The sequence below is a fragment of the Apium graveolens genome, chromosome 3, assembly GCF_009905375.1.
Source record: "Apium graveolens cultivar Ventura chromosome 3, ASM990537v1, whole genome shotgun sequence".
NCBI lineage: Eukaryota > Viridiplantae > Streptophyta > Magnoliopsida > Apiales > Apiaceae > Apium > Apium graveolens.
The window spans coordinates 101,015,060-101,035,786 of record NC_133649.1 but is presented as its reverse complement, the minus strand read 5'-3'; the positions used below and the strand labels follow the sequence as shown (position 1 = coordinate 101,035,786).

General features: G+C 35.4%; 1 protein-coding gene across 1 annotated transcript; it reads left to right on the top strand.

Moving 5' to 3' along the window:
• The first annotated feature begins 14,902 nt into the window (after window positions 1-14,902).
• On the top strand, window positions 14,903-20,367 carry LOC141712646 (transmembrane emp24 domain-containing protein p24delta3-like). Its single transcript, XM_074515659.1, has 4 exons — window positions 14,903-15,307; window positions 18,568-18,780; window positions 18,867-18,943; window positions 19,924-20,367. The coding sequence occupies exons 1-4, from the start codon at window positions 15,089-15,091 to the stop codon at window positions 20,066-20,068; spliced, it is 654 nt and encodes a 217-aa protein (XP_074371760.1). The 5' UTR covers window positions 14,903-15,088; the 3' UTR covers window positions 20,069-20,367.
• The last annotated feature ends 360 nt before the right edge of the window (window positions 20,368-20,727 follow it).

Sequence of the window (20,727 nt, the reverse complement as noted above, 5' to 3'; positions counted from 1 at the left end):
GCCTTATTATATTGGCCCAAATGGCCTGGAAGTTCCGTAAGACGGTACATTCCTTAGGAGTCCAGTGTTCAGTTGACAAGTAAATCCGACAGGTTCTCCTCTACATGTAGAAAATGGTGGGGTTGCACTACTGCGACTGATCATCGTAAGTGGTCTTCCTGGCGCGGCAAACTCCCGTAATGAGTTCATCATCCATTTTGGATATTTCTGCAACACTACCCGGAGCATTCGATCGAAAGGCTACGGATGGGTGATTGCTGAGGCATTGACAGGGTCAAACGGTTATAATGATGTTTCCCTCAAATGAAGTATCTCGTAACTTCATTTCTTTTAAACAACATTTCAAGGATTGAATCTATTCAAGTCTTATCTTGTAGTCTCATATATGTGATGAACTTTCGAAACTGTTTATACCTTGAACGGTGGTGGTTCAAGTAGTATTCGGAAAAGATATGAGTATATTGGAGTATCTTGTAACTTCATCTTTTAAACTTATATCTAGTAAATGATTATCTTGTGCATGTCAAAGGTTTTCAGAAAAACGTTGAGACAAGGTTAGATATATGAGATCACCTTGTAACGGTATTTTTATACAGTTATAAACTGGAACTCTGTGTATATTATACATGTCAGAGGATTTTCATGAGTACTCATGAGTACTATGAGAATGCTCATATACTGTTAATTATTATACATATTATTTCGATGGGCTTGTTGCTCACCCTTGCTTTCTTCTTTCATCACACAACAACAGATAGAAAAGATGAACAGGACCAAGCTTCCAATTCGAAAGCGGTTAGGAAACGTTCCGCAGTTTTCTGGAAGCGTTGATGCCGCCGTAGCTGAGGTAGGAACTACCAATAGGCTAGGCTTTCAACTATTGATGAACCAGACTTATGTATATTATGAATTGTAATAATGGCAAAGAATATGTAAATCATTCAGAAACCCTTTTGAGGTGAAGTGGTTTATAATTGTGGAATAAAATGACTTGTGTTATTTTTGGTATTCATCTCTGAGACTATAACTTGTGGTGTGTGTGTGTGTATTGTGGGGTCACAGTACGCAGCAGTTGGTTGATTATTAAGGTTAAGTATTATTAAGGGAAATGGAACTCGTGACAACCCGAATCCCCGACCCCAGATTTGGGGGTGTTACAGAAATGGTATCAGAGCTAAGCGTTATAAACCTCAGAGATGTAGTGACGTTAAAATAATAAGTTCACTAAGATAAATAAGAACTCTTGCCAAGTTCATAGTCGGACTACCTAACGTAGTACTGACAGTTAAAACCCTTATGGGAACCCTTATAAATATCGTGATAGGAGCGTAGTTCGTTATCGTATATGGTAGCGGGACTCTGAACCCTGAGGTTGAGGAGCAACAACACGATGATGTTTTATTAGTTATTGGAGATCAGATTGTGGATCCGATAGAGCGTCCTAACACGGGACCGGATGATGTTCATATTGAGGATGTAGCGGTTGAGGATGTCATCCTAGAAGGGATTATCACTGAGAAGGATCCCGTGAAGGATCCTGACAAGAATGAATAAAGGACCACTGAGGAATTGATGACCATGGTTAGGGCGACTACCAGAGGTAGGATTGGCCGGTCACTACAGGAGGTTCGCTCAAGTTCATAAAGATAGTATCCCCTTTAACGCGGCTTACTCATAAGACTGAGAAGTTCAAATGGACAGAAAAATACGAGAACAGCTTTCAAGAACTGAAGCAAAGGTTGGTGACGGCTCCTATGTTGGCATTGCCGGATGGAAAAGGAGATTTTGTGATTTGTAGTGATGCTTCGCATAAGGAATTAGGGTGCTTCTTATACAGCACAACAAGGTAATCGCGTACGCGTCAAGACAATTAAGGGAATATAAAATTCGATATCCCCACCCATGAGCTTGGGCTCGTGGCAATAGTTTTGCCCTAAAGATTGGAGGCACTACTTGTATGGAGAAAAGTGCGATATTTACACAAGCCATAAGTGTTCTAGTGCATTTTCACACAGAAAGAGCTCAACATGTGCCAGAGGAGGTGGTTAGAGCTAATCAAGGATTACGATTATGAGATTCTTTATCATCCAGGGAAAGCCAAAATGGTGGCTAATGCCCTTAGTATAAAGGAGAGACTCAAGATGAAAATGTCTTTGGGAGAGTTGATAAGAGATTTTGAGAAAATGGAAATAGAATTGAAGGTAACCGGAGCCGGTACCGAAAAGCTGTTTGAGATTGCAATACAGCCCGAATTATTGGAAAAGAACATATTGTGCCAGAAAAAGTGATGAATGAAGGCAGAGAGCCAACAAATAGATAAGAGATTAATACCGAGAAAGATGATAAGGGAATAATGAGGTATTCCTACAGAATTTGGGTTCCAAATGTTCAAGAGCTTAAAGATGAGATCTTAGATGAAAGCTAGTTTGAGGAATAAGATTTAGAGCAAACCCTGAATGTGATAGTCAGGGAGGTCGCCATCAAGATAGAAGGAACCCATAACATGATGAAGTGGAAAATGAGGATTTAAAACATGTAGGATGACCCCGATTATGGGGAGGAGGAAGGAACGTTCAGACTAAGGAAACAGAAGTCGAGTAAGGAAAGGAGACCCGAGACGGTACTCCTATACGACAATTTATGGACCTTTCTAGACAGAACTTAGACTATTATCCCCAACCACCACCCTGAGGAAACAATGCGGTGAGAAATTCTTTCAGGACCTTTAAGTCGCTAAGCTCTCAGAGTTCAAGGAACAAGCTGACCCAGTCGAGGCAAGAGCCTGGCTAAAGGAAATATAGGAATTATTTGAGATTCTAAATGATTGACGAATCACAAAAGACTGTTTTTGTCACTTACCCTCCAAAGAGAGAGGCCACCCGCTGGTGAAAGGCCAAGGAAGGCACAGAGCAAGAGATTATAATAAACAGATTTAAGTTCAGTCAATTGTTTTCAGGAAAGTACTTCCCAAGGTTATGGAGATAGTGTAAAAGCTTTAGAGCCAGAACAAAGGCAGATGAGTATGATGAATTATGAATCTAAGTTGTAAAAGTTGTCAAGATTCGTTATGAGGACACGAATCCAGAATGACGGGATGTTTGAAATCAATGCTTATGTTGTGTTGGTTCGTGAAATAATGATAAGAGAAAGGAAAATAAAAAGAAACTGAAGTGGAAAGGAAAATAAAGGAAATAGAGTTTGAGGAATGATAAGGGAGTTGGGTATGAGGAAACCCTAAAGACTCGTAGCAATAGAAATAGAAAAGTATGTAATCGTCAGGATGAGGGTGATTCACCATGAGTTAAAATTGATGGTTGAAGGCATAAGAGATACATATATTTTATCCCCTGTAAGTTGGGAGGATTCGAGGAAACCTTGAGATAGTTCGAAGGATAAATAATGAGACGCGGATAGACTGAGGAGACAAGGAAGTAAGAAATTAGGAAAATTGAATGAAGGAAGTGACCTTCAAGAATGTGAAGTGTAAGACCGGTGGCTTGATACCCAGAAAGGGAGACGCCAGGTATGAAAGATATCCTAACATTGAGATGACTGTTGAGATAAACAACAAAAGTAAATAAGGAATTATTAAGAAGAAGTTCACGTTGAACACAACCAATATCTTCCAGAACATCCCTGTTGTCATTACCAAATTAGGAAAGCAAAGCGAAAAAAAACCGTTGTTATCTTTTGGAGGCCATATGGATTGACCTCAGTTTGAATAAGGATGCTATTGTGAAATTAAGTATAGACTATCGAAGTGAGAATGATTGAATAAGGTAATCTATCAAGTATATATGACTTAATTTATCCATGGAAGAGTGTAAGTATCTTTTAAAGGTGGAATTAAGGATAAAACCCCAATAACTTGAAATGAATCCTAGGGGAATGCATAAAGGTTGGCATTTCACCCTTAATAGGGACAGCATGAGTTTTGACAGTATGAATTGGAAAGGATTAAGGTAACAACAACCTTTAAGGATTAGTGGAGAAATTTTTCAGAAGTATATAGACAATGATTCTGGTATTAGTAAATGGTATCTTGATATGCCCTGTGCCTAGGGTGTACCTGATGAAGGATTTAAGGATAACCTTAGAGGTTTTATAAGGAGAAAGGTAATATTCAAAGTTCTCAAGAATAGAAATTTTGATGAAGGAAATATGACGTAATTATAATAATGTCAGGTGGGGCACGTGTTGAACCATAAGAAAGTATAGATCGATCCAATGAGGGTCGAGATTGGTGAAAACAAGAAGGACCCAAGATAAGAGACGTCCTAAGTATGATCGAGAGTCAGTCGTCGCAATGTTCACATCTAAAGACTAAGGCAATGACTTATGGAAAAATGGTGATTTTTTTTTCTCACCGGGACTTAAGAGAAGCATTTTCACATAAGCAGTGATTGAAATGAGGTAGAAAATTTAGTTGGAGGTGGTTAAAATGACATTGATTGTAAGAAAATTTTACTATCAGGAAAGGCCAAAGAGGTGGCCAACACTTTAAGTGTAAGAGGACAATTATTGGTGCTCGTGCCAGAGGAATACGGTGATAATGGTTAATTTCATGAAGGTTGTATTATGGTGTGAAAGATTGACATTCCTTCTGATGATTGTGCGATACTCAACCGTGATAGTAGTTTGGTAAAGATTTAATTTATGTAATAGCCGTGAGCGGACTATCTATCTTATAAGGTCATATCTTGAGATAAGCCAGGACCATGTTACGAAAGGACTAAATGAACCTTTGAGCATCATGTCTCCTAATAAATACATATGGTTAATAATGGTATTAACCTGCTATCGTTGCTTTTATTGAAACTCTTCTGCAATTTTATCTGCTTCATGTCATATGTACGCTAAGTTCAGGAGTGTTCTTCATGAATCATGGAATGGTGATTATGTTGCCTCCTTAGAAGAATTTGATACGACATGTATGGACTCCGTATGGTTAGCTATTAAAACTTCATGGAAAACGAATGACTATAGTAGGTCAACGGTGGGCCATAGTAATGCAGGAATGATTCTGCGAGTAATGAGCTGATTACTTACAACTGTGAGAGTTGTATTAGAATGGATGTTGAGATTGAGTACCACTAATCGGGTCGTGGTGATGTATAAGTTATCATTGATAGACTAAATAAGTCGATTATCTACCTATTGAATACTTATTCCTTCTTATGAATAGAGAGTCGTATTACTATACGAGGAAGGTTGTGATGCAAGCATAGAATTCTAATACCAATGATGTCTAGAATGAAATCCCAGATTCGATTTTCGATGTCGAGGGAGTTTCAAAGGTGATTGTTTATAAGCTCGAGCAAGAGCATGGGTCCATAGAATGATGGACGGAATAGTAAATATTCAGACACGTGAAATACGATGTTATAATACTTGATGTTGATATATATACATATATGTTTTGTTCTCCTATGACAAACCTCTATAGTTCAGAGGTAGACTCCAAGCCAGATATTTTATGGCAGTATATTTTTTTTCATATATACAATTCTCTTCAATTCGTTCTTTTCTTTTCATTTTGTATAAGCTGAGAAGAACAACCCTTCCAGAAGGGGAGGTATTGCCGAATGACTATCTATCTGTGTGATAGAAGCCTAGTAGGATACCACATGTTGTTTAATTGCTTGTCAAGTACTAAAGGCTGGCCACCTTCTGTACTAACTATGCAATAGAACAAGTGTTCATGATCATAGTGATCTCTCAATAAAATCATTTACTTCTATACGATAGATCAAGCTTTCGAAGATGGAAGCAGCTAAAGGAAGTAGTATCAGTGCGGTGGTATTCCGAATCTAACGCGTTCATGATACTAAGGTTGACGCGGTTATTAAAAGGTTATAAAACTCTAGCGAGAAAAGTGTAACCAGTATAGTATTATGTACGGAAGATAGTAATGACTACGAACAAGAAAAATAGGGAGTATTGAGAAGCAAAAGCTATAGTGCTAGAAGCTATTATGAGAGTCTGTGTAATAGACTTGAAAGAATTTGGAATGGTCATTTATCGCGGATTGAGTTTTCTTACGACAATAGATCATATGTCATTATCGAGATGTCGCCTTATGAGATCCTTGAGGGAAGACAATGTCGATCTCCCTTATGTTAGGATGAAGTTATAGAGCGCAAGATGCTCGGACCAGCAGTAGTCCAAAGGACCAAGGATATAATAGATCTAATCAGAGGACGGTTGTTAGTAGCCCAAGATGGACATAAGAAGTATGTTGAATTGACACGAAAGGACAAAGAATAGGAAGTAGGGGACCTAGTGCTGTTATAGGTATTCCCTTGGAAAGGATGAATGAGGTTCGGAAAGAAAGGAAAGCTAAGCCCACGAATTGTTAGCCCCTTTGAGGTATTAAAACATATTGGGAAGTTAGCATATGAGCTAGCCCTACCCCCGAAACTGTAGCAAGTTCATAACGTGTTCCATGTATCAATGTTAAGGAAGTGTAATTCGGATGCCAGACAAATAGAGGCATATGAGCGCATAGACATGCAACCAGACGTAACCTATATGGAGCAACCTGGAAGGGTTATAGATTGAAAATGAACAAGTGCTTAGGAGAAGGGTTATCAAACTAGTCAGAGTTTGATGGTAGAACCACAATGTGGGAAAATTTACTTGACAATTGGAAAGTGTAATGCTAAGAGCGTATCCCCGTTCATTTTGTATCTGATTCCGGGACGGAATCCTTTTAAGGAGGGGAGACTGTAATAACCCCAATTTTTGGAATTTTTGAAACCCTTATGAATAGTGTTTTTGCTGATTATGCTGAATAAGAAAACTTTTCATGCCACACTTTATAAAGGTTTTTTTATTGATATTCTGAGATCTTATTAGTACTCTATATGGTATATAAGTGTATGTAAAGATCGTCAGAATCCAAATTCGAACACTTTGATTTTTCCCGAAAATCCACCAGATACAGAAAGAATTGAGTATAAGGTAACATGATTAAAAGGATTTTAATTCAAGGATTATAAGAGAGGATCATAAAAGGAATATAATGTATTGAGAAAGGTTAAGGGAACCCAAGTAATAAGATCCCGGGTATGATCCCTCAAACGATAAACGAAAACGAAAGTTAAGCGAACCGTATAACAGATTAGTGGTCATTAGCCAAGTAATTAGGAGCTAATCAAAGAGGTTAGTGATGATTATGTCATCACATCAACAAGAAGAGGAAAAGTGTGGGAAGATGACATAGGAGGATGACATAAGCATGACCAAAAGGGAAGGAAGTGTTGGTTGATTATAAACCACACAAAATTTACCATGGTTAAAAGGTAATTAATCAAAACAAAAGCAAAACAACCAACAAAATAAATCACAAACCACAAAAACACATTTTATCCACCTTTCCAAGCAAGAAGTTCTCGGCTTCTTCACTTTTACAAAGACAAGAAATTCAAAATCTAAGATCCAAACATTGTTAAATTGCAAGGTAATTATCCAAGGTTCCTTATGATTAGTTATGGCTATCCTAGGAGTTTAAGCTCCAAATTCCTTCACAATCTCTTTCAATAAATCATTTAAGAAGAGAGTGAATAGTGTTTTCAAGAAATTTAAATTGTTTGATCTTGTGTTTTTTATTAGATTAAGCTTTGGTAAGGGCTTTCAAGGGTGATTCCAAGCTCCTTAGTTACTTTTACTCACCAAGGAAGGTATAATCTCATACCCTAGCCTTACTTCCATATATTTAGATTTTTTATGCTTGGTTTAGTTCTTGGAAGTATGATTCATGTATATTTAGAGTTGGGTTGGATTTATAATGAGTTTGGAGTTGTAAATCTTGATTATTGGTTAATGAACTTAAGTATAGCTTTAGTTCATGTTTAGGGGTAGTATAAATTGGTAAATCTTGAGATGTTGGGACTTTTGTAATGAAGTATGGATGGAGTTTGGTTGTATTGGTGGTTATGGGTTGATTGTGGTTGATTGTGGATTGATTTTGAGTTGTACAAATTTGGTAATCGCGTAACATAGCCGTCGTAATGCCCGATTTACCTTAGACTGCTTTTGTTCTTAACATCAGGACCCGTGAACTCACTGTTAGGTTTTGACCATTGCTATTTTTAGATAGTTCATGTTACGAGCTTCGTTTTGATATGTGGTTCGCTTGAATCCGATGTACGGTTTAGGAGAAACGACCGTTTTAAGTAACGGCGTTTCGCGACCGAACCATTACCCCTTGCCTTACTTTGAAACCTTGGTTAAGGACCTTAAATGTCTAATTGGAGTATAAAACAATTATGTAAGGTGGATTAGGCAGTTGGGAGGGTACTCGTGAAAGAATCGCCTTAAAATTCTTAATGGTTAATTTATTAAAAATGGTGGAGCCGAGGGTACTCGAACGACTTATATGATTCGTTAAGCGTAGAAGTGACCATAAGCGAACGTTAGGATTCAATTGGTTAAAGTCTAGTTTCTTAAGCGACCGAGATTTAATTCCAACTTATGTTGTTGTTCATAGGTTATCGGACCCACTCTTAGCTTAAGTCTATCCGGGAACACTCAGGCAAGTTTTCTACCCATTATACTGTTGTTGTGATGTAAATATATGTATATGCATTATCTTGTGATAAGTGCATGATTGTTATTAGCAAATTTGCAATATATTGAAGCATGTTGATATGGTATATATGCGTGTCTGTTTCGTAATCTTGATATCTAATTGTTGATTCAAATGCTTATAAGTTGCATAATACCTATGATAGAGATAAGCAGTAGTTGCGTATACCCTTAGTATAGGGGACCCAAAGGTGAACATTTTCTAAACCGGGAGTCGATGTTCCCGAGTATAATATATATATATATATATATATATATATATTTATATATATAGATATATAGTTTTCAAAACTGTTAATCGAATAAGGTTTATTCGATAACTTTATTTTAATTAATGAATATTAGTTTGAATATTCATTCGAGGACTTATGACTCCGTTTATTTTATTTAAAGAATATTATTTTGAATATTCATTCGAGGACTTATGACTCCACCTATTTATTAAATAATATTCTTTATTTTATTAAAGAATGATGTTTTGATAATCAAACTTATTTTCGATTATTCAAATAAAGATCGTACTTTCGTATAAGTATATCTTTGGTTATTTATTATTCATTTCAAGTATGAGTTTTAAAATTTCTACTTCAATTATTTTTATAAAGATTATCCTTATGGGAATATTATTTAAATACTAATATTCAGATATTTTCTAATATATCGGGACTGATTTATTTCATTAAATCAACATTACTTCAAACATTCTTAAAAATGTTTTCGAGTCTTCAAAATGATTTTTAAAAGATTAGAGCGGATCCCAAAACTCATTTTTTTATATTTAAGATCTTCTTTTCGAAGGGGATTTAAATACTCGCTCAAAACCTGAGGGATCCGGCTCTGTGGTGTATTTTATATTCACAACAAGGTTGCTATTTTGATAAAAGAGTTTTTGATTACTTACCCAACACTCCGGAAGTAAAATTCTTGGAACAAGTTAATCCATTAACAGGCATCGCCTGGGAAATATCGGTGAGTTTTCCTTTCCAACTAGATACGACTTCTTGGTGGAGCCGTATCAACAAGTTTCTACTTGGGGAAGGGGGGACGAGCTTTACATTTCAGAGTCATGGATTTCATCTGAACTAGGAGTGGCGTAAGTGGTCGAGTGGCGCCGGCCCGGCTTTATTATATTGGCCCAAATGGCCTGGAAGTTCCGCTAAGACGGTACATTCCTTAGGAGTCCAGTGTTCGGTTGACAAGTAAATCCGACAGGTTCTCCTCTACATGTAGAAAATGGTGGGGTTGCACTACTGCGACTGATCATCGTAAGTGGTCTTCCTGGCGCGACAAACTCCCATAATGAGTTCATCATCCAGTTTGGATATTTCTGCAACACTACCCGGAGCATTCGATCGAAAGGCTACGGATGGGTGATTGCTGAGGCATTGACAGGGTCAAACGGTTATAATGATGTTTCCCTCAAATGAAGTATCTCGTAACTTCATTTCTTTTAAACAACATTTCAAGGATTGAATCTATTCAAGTCTTATCTTGTAGTCTCATCTATGTGATGAACTTTCGAAACTGTTTATACCTTGAACAGTGGTGGTTCAAGTAGTATTCGGAAAAGATATGAGTATATTGGAGTATCTTGTAACTTCATCTTTTAAACTTATATCTAGTAAATGGTTATCTTGTGCATGTCAAAGGTTTCAGAAAAATGTTGAGACAAGGTTAGATATATGAGATCACCTTGCAACGGTATTTTTATACAGTTATAAACTGGAACTCTGTGTATATTATACATGTCAGAGGATTTCAAAGATTGTGAAAAGTATATATGTATATATATACTGAATATTTTACGACTTGGTCGCGTTAAGATATCAGCTTGGTTCATTTCTTCTTGACCAAGACTTTCATGAGTACTATGAGAATGCTCATATACTGTTAATTATTATACATATTATTTCGGTGGGCTTGTTGCTCACCCTTGCTTTCTTCTTTCATCACACAACAACAGATAGAAAAGATGAACATGACCAAGCTTCCAATTCGCAAGCAGTTAGGAAACGTTCCACAGTGTTCTGGAAGCGTTGATGCCGCCGTAGCTGAGGTAGGAACTACCAATAGGCTAGGCTTTCAACTATTGATGAACCAGACTTATGTATATTATGAATTGTAATAATGGCAAAGAATATGTAAATTATTCAGAAACCCTTTTGAGGTGAAATGGTTTATAATTGTGGAATAAAATAACTTGTGTTATTTTTGGTATTCATCTCTTAGACTATAACTTGCGGTATGTGTGTGTGTATTGTGGGGTCACAGTACGCAGCAGTTGGTTGATTGTTAAGGTTAAGTATTATTAAGGGAAATGGAACTCGTGACAACCCGAATCCCCGACCCCAGATTTGGGGGTGTTACAGGTTGAATGAAATCCTTGAAACTTTTTCTGAATTATAAAATGTTCTAACTTAAGATATATATATATATATATATATATATATATATATATATGACAGTGTTTTGATTTACAAAGTGCGGAATAATAAGATAAATATGAATCAAAACACAAAGTGATAAAAACACAAGTCTTTAAAACTTTCTGATGGATTAGAATGTATCCACTATATATATATATATATCAAGAGAACTCTGTGAAGGTTGAATAGCTCACAGCTGCTTACAAATAAGAACAACTAAACTTACAGAGAAATGCTAAGGATACAGCTTACAATTATTTCTCTGAGAAAATATTTTCTTAGTCTTTTTTATTCTAATTGCTACTCTTGATTTATATATCACCAAGATTACACAGTAACAAGACAAGATAATAAAACAAAACCTATCAAGTCTAATAATATGCTGCTTCACTACTCTATTCCAACATCTTTGAATATCTTCATAATAGCATGTAAATGGCAATGCTTCTTTGTTCTCAAAAACCTAGTTGAATAGGCTTTCACATTCCTTTTGCATACACTCGACGCATGTGACTGTGTTGTCACTGTCAACAGATGTTTGAATTGATTATCCGTCGGGTACATGATCATCCACCGGGTTGCCTTGTTGATCATCTGTCGAGTATAATTTTTGTTCATCCGTCGGATAGCTATTTGGCACTTGACTTCATTTCATTTATGCAGAATTACAAGACATCATCTATGTACAATTGATCAACCTATTTTGCATATCTAATTAAAGTCAACATGACTTATATGCTACTACAGAATCAAAACAAAGGTGTTTGCAGAAATGTGCTTCATGACTTATTATTACACAAGCTACTCACTCGATGGATAACAAATCATCATCCGTCGGGATTATATTCCTTATCCATCGAGTGCTATATTTTTTACTAATCTAAATCTAGTAAGGTGTTTTGTTAATGAAATCATCAAGTTCACAACATATTCACAACACATACTAGTTCAAACCATCTTTTCTATACTTAGTTTGTTTCGTGGATTGTCTTATTAGTTTTTTAGTGAGGTGAAGTGACGTGAAGTGAAGTGATTCTCGTTCTAAGAATCAAGTCCTAGACGTACTAACGGGGAGTTAGTAGTCTTCGCACCGTGAAGAAGATGAAAGACCTAAGACCGGGTCACTAAGATCCAAGACTGACAAAAGCTAAGGAGGCCAAGTCCACACAAAGGCAAATACTTTTAAGGGTGTAAAGGCTCTTACGCCTACTAAAGGAGCGAGTTTATTATAAGGGAAAATCCCGAGTCCGGGAGAGGAGCTCGGGGACTGAAGTAGGGGTGAGCGAATCTATTAGAGGTTGCGCCATCGCGAACCAGGATAAAATCACTGTGTGGTATTTTCTTTCCTTACACTTTATTTTCCGCAAATATAAACTGCATAACCACTCGGTAAAGTTTTAAAAAGGGATAAATTATTTTAAAATACCATAACAATTTTTAAATTGGTAATTAAGCTATTCAACCCCCCTTTATCTTAAAATAGCCCTCATACGGGACCTTACAGACTCTTCCATGCAACTTGAGAGCATTCAGTAGCTTTTGAAATCTACTGAATATATCAGTGAGTGACTCACTTTCTTCACAGTGAAAATGCTCATATTGCTGAATCAAGAGCTGCATTTTGTTCTCTCTTACTTGCTCAGTACCATCACAAATAATTTGAATTGTGTCCCAAACCTCTTTTGTTGTTTTGCAGTTAATGATGTTGTCAAACATATCACCATCAACACCATTAAATAGTATATTCATGGCCTTTTTATCTTTCCTGACTTGTTCAATGTCTGGATCAGACCATTCATGTCTAGGCTTTGGAACTGATGGCTCATTTCCTGTAGCGGCTCTCATAGGAACATGAGGACCTCTCTCAATGGGTATTTTTTTTTCCTTGCAATTTATTTTCCGTAAATATAAACTGCATAACCACTCGGTAAAGTTTTAAAAAGGGATAAATTATTTTAAAATGCCATAACAATTTTTAAATTGGTAATTAAGCTATTCAACCCCCCTTTATCTTAAAATAGCCCTCATACGGGACCTTACAGACTCTTCCATGCAACTTGAGAGCATTCAGTAGCTTTTGAAATCTACTGAATATAACAGTGAGTGACTCACTTTCTTCACAGTGAAAATGCTCATATTGCTGAATCAAGAGCTGCATTTTGTTCTCTCTTACTTGCTCAGTACCATCACAAATAATTTGAATTGTGTCCCAAACCTCTTTTGCTGTTTTGCAGTTAATGATGTTGTCAAACATATCACCATCAACACCATTAAATAGTATATTCATGGCCTTTTTATCTTTCCTGACTTGTTCAATATCTGGATCAGACCATTCATGTCTAGGCTTTGGAACTGATGGCTCATTTCCTGTAGCAGCTCTCATAGGAACATGAGGACCTCTCTCAATGGGGTCCACATAGGCTTCATCTTGAGAAAGAAGATGTAGGTGCATTTTTACCTTCCAATGGTGATAGTTGTCTTTGTCCATATGTGGAATCTTTACTCCAACATCCTTTTTATTCATCTTGTTAATTGTTGTGATCTTTACACTCTTTGTACTTCAAGAGCTTACTCTGATACCAATTGTTATTCCCAAATAATGCAACAAGAATTACAGAAGGGGGGTTGAATGTAATTCTGGCTACTTTTTCTTATTTTGAGAATGTTTTTACTTAGTATATAAATGTGTTTCATTTGCAGTAGTGCGGAATGAAAGAATAATAAAAATCAAAATACAAAGTAATAAAACACAAGGTTTTAAAACTTTTTGGTGGATTTGAACTTATCCACCAAAGATATATATAAAGTTGAGAACTCTGTGATGTTTGAATAGCATACAGTTGCTTACAAGAGAACTTACAAAAAATACAGAGAAATGCTTAACAGATACAGCTTTATCTATCTCTCTGAAAATAATGCTTATTAGTTGTTGTTTTACTTGCTACACTTGGTTTATATATCACCAAGTTACATGATAGTAAGACAAGACAATAAGACAAACTAAATCTAGTCTAACTTCATGCTGCTACATTACTCTATCCAGCATCTTTGAATATCTTCATAATTGCATGAAAATGGTAATGCTTCTTTGTTCCCTAAATCCTGCAATTAGGCTGCCACATTTCAAATGCAACTAACCATATATAGTTTTTTTAATTTTTTATTTAAAATTTGATTAATAGTATAATTTTGTTTAGTCCGACCGGGTGGATTTTATATATTATTCTGTTTTAACGAAAATCATTAAACATATTATAATTCTGTTATGAATATTTATCTATTTATGAGAGTGTTTTATTTTAAATATTACTATAATTATGGTGACCAGACCGACTACCAACCAAATTTTTAATATTACGTCTTTAATATAAAAGTATGTACATATATATATATATATATATATATATATATATATTACTAAAAAGCGAGAGAGCGCTCACGTGTGAGAGCAAATCCAGTGCAAGTGCTATATATAATTTTATAGTTATAATATGAGACCAAAGTCATAAAATTAAACTCTAATGCATAATTATACATTGATAAATAATTGGATAGGTGGATATTTAGTCTTCTATACAAGATCAAAGATGACTATAATCATTTTTGCCACATCATCACATTCTTAATAATGAAATGTAAAGAGGTCCACTTTAAATTAAAATTAATGAGTTGGACCAAAATGTTATTTAAATATATATTTTTTAGTTGTAAAATAGAACCAGTATTGAAATGTAAGAGCTATTTTCACATCAAAAAAATTTTGGTGTCAAATTATAACATTTTCAGTGCCAAATTATAGGAATAAGAGTAGCCATTTTATATTTAACATTTAACCGCGGACCTCGCATAGCGCGTCCAGTGCACCGGGTGTCAAACAGGCGTGACCTCAAAACCGCCTCGAACAAGAACCAAACTCTTATAATTATTACACAAGTCATCAAACAACGGAACAAGAAAGAGATCTAAAATCCTTAATCCTCCGATCTCCTCCGATCTCTAAGCCTCCATTATCTTCTCCAACTCCCTTATAACAAAAAACACACGCACACATACAAAGTTGACATCCACCCTTAATGGCTAACAAAGTCAAAGCCCGGTCACAGTTGATACCGTACGTTGTGTTGATAATTTATGTTGTCTCAAACTACGGTGGAGCAGTTTGGCTGGAAGTACCCAGCACTGGAACTAAGTGTGTTTCTGAAGATATCAAGCAAAACGTCGTCGTTATTGCTGACTTCTCTGTCGTTAGTGATGATTCTAATCCCCAAACTTCACCTAATATAGCTGCCAGGGTAACATCTTTAATTCACTAATTTACTTATTTTAATTTTGTTTATTTTTCCTGTTATAATCTCTGCTATTATTGATGATGAATGTATTGATTCTTGTTCAAATAGTAGCTAGATTTAATTTTATTTGATGAATTGTTTTTTTTGCTAATTTTTGCTAATTGATTACGCACGCACACTGTGATTCGAACTCTTGACCTCCCGCAAACAGGACAAGAGCTCAAACACTGCACCAATCATTTGTGGGCATTGATGAACTGCTTCATAGTCCCTTAAACACTTTAATCTGAAAATTATGGTACAAAGATATATATATATATAGAATATATGGAAAAGAGTTTTTAAGTGTCACGATAAACTAATTCTCTGTTAGCATGGCTATCTACTAATCGTTTTGTCAATGAGAATGTTGTGCACTTGAATAATAGGAAAAACAGGATGTTTGGTTATTGGGTTCTCATTAAAGCAATTAACTACACCTGATAAGAATTTGTGAACTTTCCGAGTGCTGCGGTTAGGTTCAAAATTCAAATTACTATTAACATTATCACATAGTAATATTTTGACATAATATAACCTTTAATAATAAGCAACTGGAGACCTGCATTTGTTAATGAATTCAAACCCTGCATATAAATGCTTTACTGTTATGTATAGCAAGTGAAGAACAATATTTTTGTAATATTGTAATATATATGATTTTCAGAATTCGTTCAACAAATTCAAACTTTAGAAAGCCCATTTCCGCCACGTGAGGATATGAAAATCTATTACATGTTACTTGGGCAATTTTGCATAGTCCTATGCCTGTGAACTAGTGCTATGTGGGAATATGCTACACCTTGCTGTGGTTAGGAGACACCTAAGTAACCCAATGTTAACCCAATGTTACCAGGACTTGTAGGTGCAGATGAAAGTTTTGGATCCTTGGTTTAAAAAAATTAGAATTTTTGGATGTGGATCTGAAATTGGACATGGGTGTGGGGACTCGGTGTATAAACCTAAAATAATTGTATATTTATGTGTTCTTAATTCATTTTACGTTTTAAAAAATAGTCCCTTCTATCAATTAAACCTTTTCTTGTGATTATATATGTTATATTCAAAGCATAAAATCAAAGGGTTGCATTGGGAAAGTCATCATGGACCTTACCTTACTCTCTACAAAAAAGTTGTTGGGAGGCCTTTTATTCCATTTTGAACGTAGATTGTTGTAAGATGAAGTGTCTGAATTGAATATGCAAGATCCAACTCAGATCTCATGCCAAACACATGTATCATGTCCAGTCGAGTCAGGTACGGGTATGAGGGTACACTTGGTGAGTCCGGGTAAGGGAGTGTAACCAATCCAAATCTAAATTTTAATGCAACATGAGTGGAATTAGAAGCTAATTAAATTTGATAAGGATGTCGTTAATCATAAAAACCTTAATGCTAATTTTACTACCCACTACACTGAGTAATTACATATCAAAAATTTTTGCATCAGCCCTGATAGGTGTAAAATACTATCTATTCAAGGTGAAATATATACTTGGGTTGAGGGCATCAAAAACTAGGCAACAACACCTGTTATTGGAATATTGTTATTTAGATCTTAGTGCTGTATGTTACTATATCAATCTACCAAATAATTTGTTGCACCATCTCAAGTCTTATTTTATCTCTTCTAAAATATATGTATACTTGCACTTGTTTCTCTTGTGTGTGATGACTATAAGAGGATAGGAGATCTGTGACATGCGTAGCTGTTTTCTTGATATTATTAATTCGCGCTTTGCTTTTATCATATCGCCAACTTTTGACTTTCAGAAATATATAGAAGATTTTTCTTCTATTGTGAAAAACAACCTCTGAGCTCAGATGTTTTCATGTTGTAGTGTTTTGCTTTAGCACGTCACCCACTTTCGACTATTTCTGAAATATATAGAATAATTCTTATGTTGTGCAAAACAACCTCTGAGCTCAACGATTTCTTCTATGAGGTTTAAACTTCATGATAGATGACTAGATGTTATAAGTCATCATTAATCTATCAGAGATGATGGAAAATTAGAGTACTGAAAAGTCGTGGCCGAACTCTACCTAATGTAGCAGTTTGGTCACTATATTCTTAAATTCCTGGTGGCTAGATATTACCTGTGCCTTCTTAAAAAGTTACTAATCACCAAAATATGGTGGCCCCATGTTGAATCCGTCTTACAATAAAGTCACAGACTTTTTTGAAAGATAAAAGCCACGCTTCACTATCAAATTGCAAATTTAAAATTTTAGCCACCGAAGTGTTACATTAGGTTATGTCTGTCACCAGTTTTCAATGTACGATTTATAATTTAGATTATAACCAACAGTTGTTTTTATGTAATACTGTGGCAATCTACATTAGTTTAGTCTGCGGCGATCATTTTCATATGTTTACAATCTGTGATATGGAGAAACCTTTGGCTGTTTATGGATAAGATGACTAGAAGTTAGCTAACACTTTTGTACTTCATTTTTGTTATAATTTATATATTCTTGCAAGGACAATGAAGTAACAGGAAGAACTTGTTGACATATGTTCTTTCACTTGTTTATATTCGAAGGGGGTGGGGATATGGTAGTCTGTATAGGCCGCCTTGAAGTCAAAATCACCTATTACAACAATATAAACACATGTTGAATTTGCTAGCACTAACATTTCATATCATGATATATAGTATAAAAAAACACAATGGCAACTTATGTACGAATCTTATATTCTTTTCAGTAGTGAATACATACCACAAATGTTATATGAAATAATAAAATTCAGGAAACAACACATACAATTCTTCCATCACCATCTTTTTTCTCCATTTGTGCTTTCGAGCATGTTTCTTTTTCCTTGGCCAATTGGGAAGGGACAAAAGTAAAAAAAGGATGCAAGGGACAGCATATGGTGTTTTATTGGAAAGTTGGGGCTTGCCTATTTTATAGGATGACAATTTGTAAAGAAGTATCTATGACTACGGATCAAAGATATGCAGTAACATTAAATTTTTATAGCCCATTATTTAGGTATTACGTTATAAACTTCTCCATCAGTGGAATTAGTCATTTGTTGGAATTCTACACTATTAATGAGAATCAAAAGAAGTATATAGCATTTTAACTTCTGATTTTTTTGGAGAACAATAGGACACCCTAGAATGTAAATGGAATGTTGTTCTGTTGCATATTTTTGTTCAGTAAAACCGTCTTCAATAGCTCTGCACATAGGTCTGTTAAAAGTGTGTCTACAGGTAACATCTCCGTATGGGAATAATCTATACCACCAAGAGAACGTGACTCATGGTCAATTTGCATTTACAACTACCGAGGCTGGAAATTACTTGGCATGTTTCTGGGTGGATGAAAATCACAAAGCAACTACTGGCGTAAGTGTTAGTCTGGACTGGAGAACTGGAATTGCTGCAAAGGATTGGGAGACAGTAGCAAGGAAGGAAAAAATTGAGGCAAGTGGTTCTTGGATTTCTAAAATAAGATACTGTTAGCCTGCTTATTGGTTCATATCCGCTTAACACTTCACCTGTGTTTTTAGGGTGTTGAATTGGAGTTGAGGAAACTTGAAGGTGCAATTGATGCCATCCATCAAAATCTGATATATCTCAAGTCTAGGTAGATTATACTCTTGAAATTTACTTGACTTTGCACTCTATTCCGATTTCTGTGTGTCATCTTTCTTTACCCTTAAATATCTGTTCTTTATATTCCTCAAATTATTTTTTACCATCTGCCAATGTATATGTTATAAAACACTGGTACTGTGACCAGTCATGGCATACAGAGTGGTACTGCAACCTTCTTTTCTGGTGATAGATCTGAAAGCAGATAGTAAATATTGTTTGGTAATATGTTCAAGTTTTTGTTCCCAAGTTGAATTAATATAAAAGCAGGATCAGAACCATATGATCCATGGGTGGCAACTATATCTTTCTGTTCTTCATTGACATACAAGTCAATTGTTATACGATCAAGTGAAATAATAGTAGTAGTGTACATTATTATAGTTTGTTTGTCATCGTACTTTGAGAGTTGATAGCTTTCCTAAATTGAAGATTTACACATAATTGATTTTATACTACATTTCAGTAGCTTCTCCCAAGACCATGGCTCTTGCTTTACCCAGAGGTTTTGAGTAAGAGTCTTGCATCATCTAAAATTCTTGCAATCTATATAGAGATATCCAGTAGGAGAAAATGCTAATAACATATTAGCTACTTGGTTAATTCACCTACACCCTTAAAGTTTGCTAGATATGGTCATCTAATAGTAACTTTATCGTATTCGTACATATGCATTTGGAAAATGTATAGTGAGAACAAGATACTTCAGTCCACTCATATTTATGTAGATGCTATTTTTAATTTCTGATAGAGCTAGAAAAATACTAGTATAGAATACAGCTTAATAAGTGCTGATGCGTATTTTGCTTGTACAAACTGGGATGAAAACAAGTCACTTCAGTTAACTAATTTTTATTTATATTCTGTTTTTAATTTCAGATAGACCCAGCAAAAAGACTATTGATGAAAGTATATTTATATACAACAAACCTAACAAGTGCTGATGTTTCATATTGTTGATTGTACAAACAGGGAAGCAGACATGAGGGAAGTGAGTGAAACAACCAATGGTAGAGTGGCTTGGTACAGTATAATGTCAATCGGTGTATGCATTGCAGTTTCAGTTATGCAAGTATTTCATCTCAAGCGCTACTTTAGGAAAAAGAAGCTCATCTAGATTTTCTCATAGGCAACGTTATGAAATTAAAGTATCATGCATATCAAGAAATTCAGGAAATCAAACTTAACACGACCTTTGTTGTACAATAGCTGCTTCTTTTGTCGTCCTTCTTTGTATACAACTGCAGTTCCAGATGAGTAGACCTTGTTAGTGAGAAGAGGGAATCCATTGATGATTGATTGTTTTACAGGAGACTCATTCTAGTTAGTCCTTAAACCCATTTTCTTGGTTTCTGTTTGGATTCGTTGTTTTCAATTATTTTATAATACATTATACTTAGACAGGTTTCCTTTTCAGCTTCTATGTGATGGTGTCGCGGAAATTATTCATCTCAAGGCATGTTGTAGACATAGTTTTTAGATTATAGAGAAACAGATACTACTCGATACTTGACAGGAGTTTGTCATTCTAGGCTTTTCTAATCCAATTTGGATTCAAGGCAAAAGTATCATGCTATATGTTAAGTCCAGTCTCCAAGCTGTAGTGGCACTTCATAGTTCATACTTCATAGTTGTGTTTTGATTCTTCTTAATTTGGGCAAGATATCATGGTTTTTAAAAATAAAAGTAGCCAAATTATCCTCACACAAGAATGAGCGGGATACATATTAGCCATAAATTTATACTATTCTGAAACAAATAATCAGTAATTTAAAT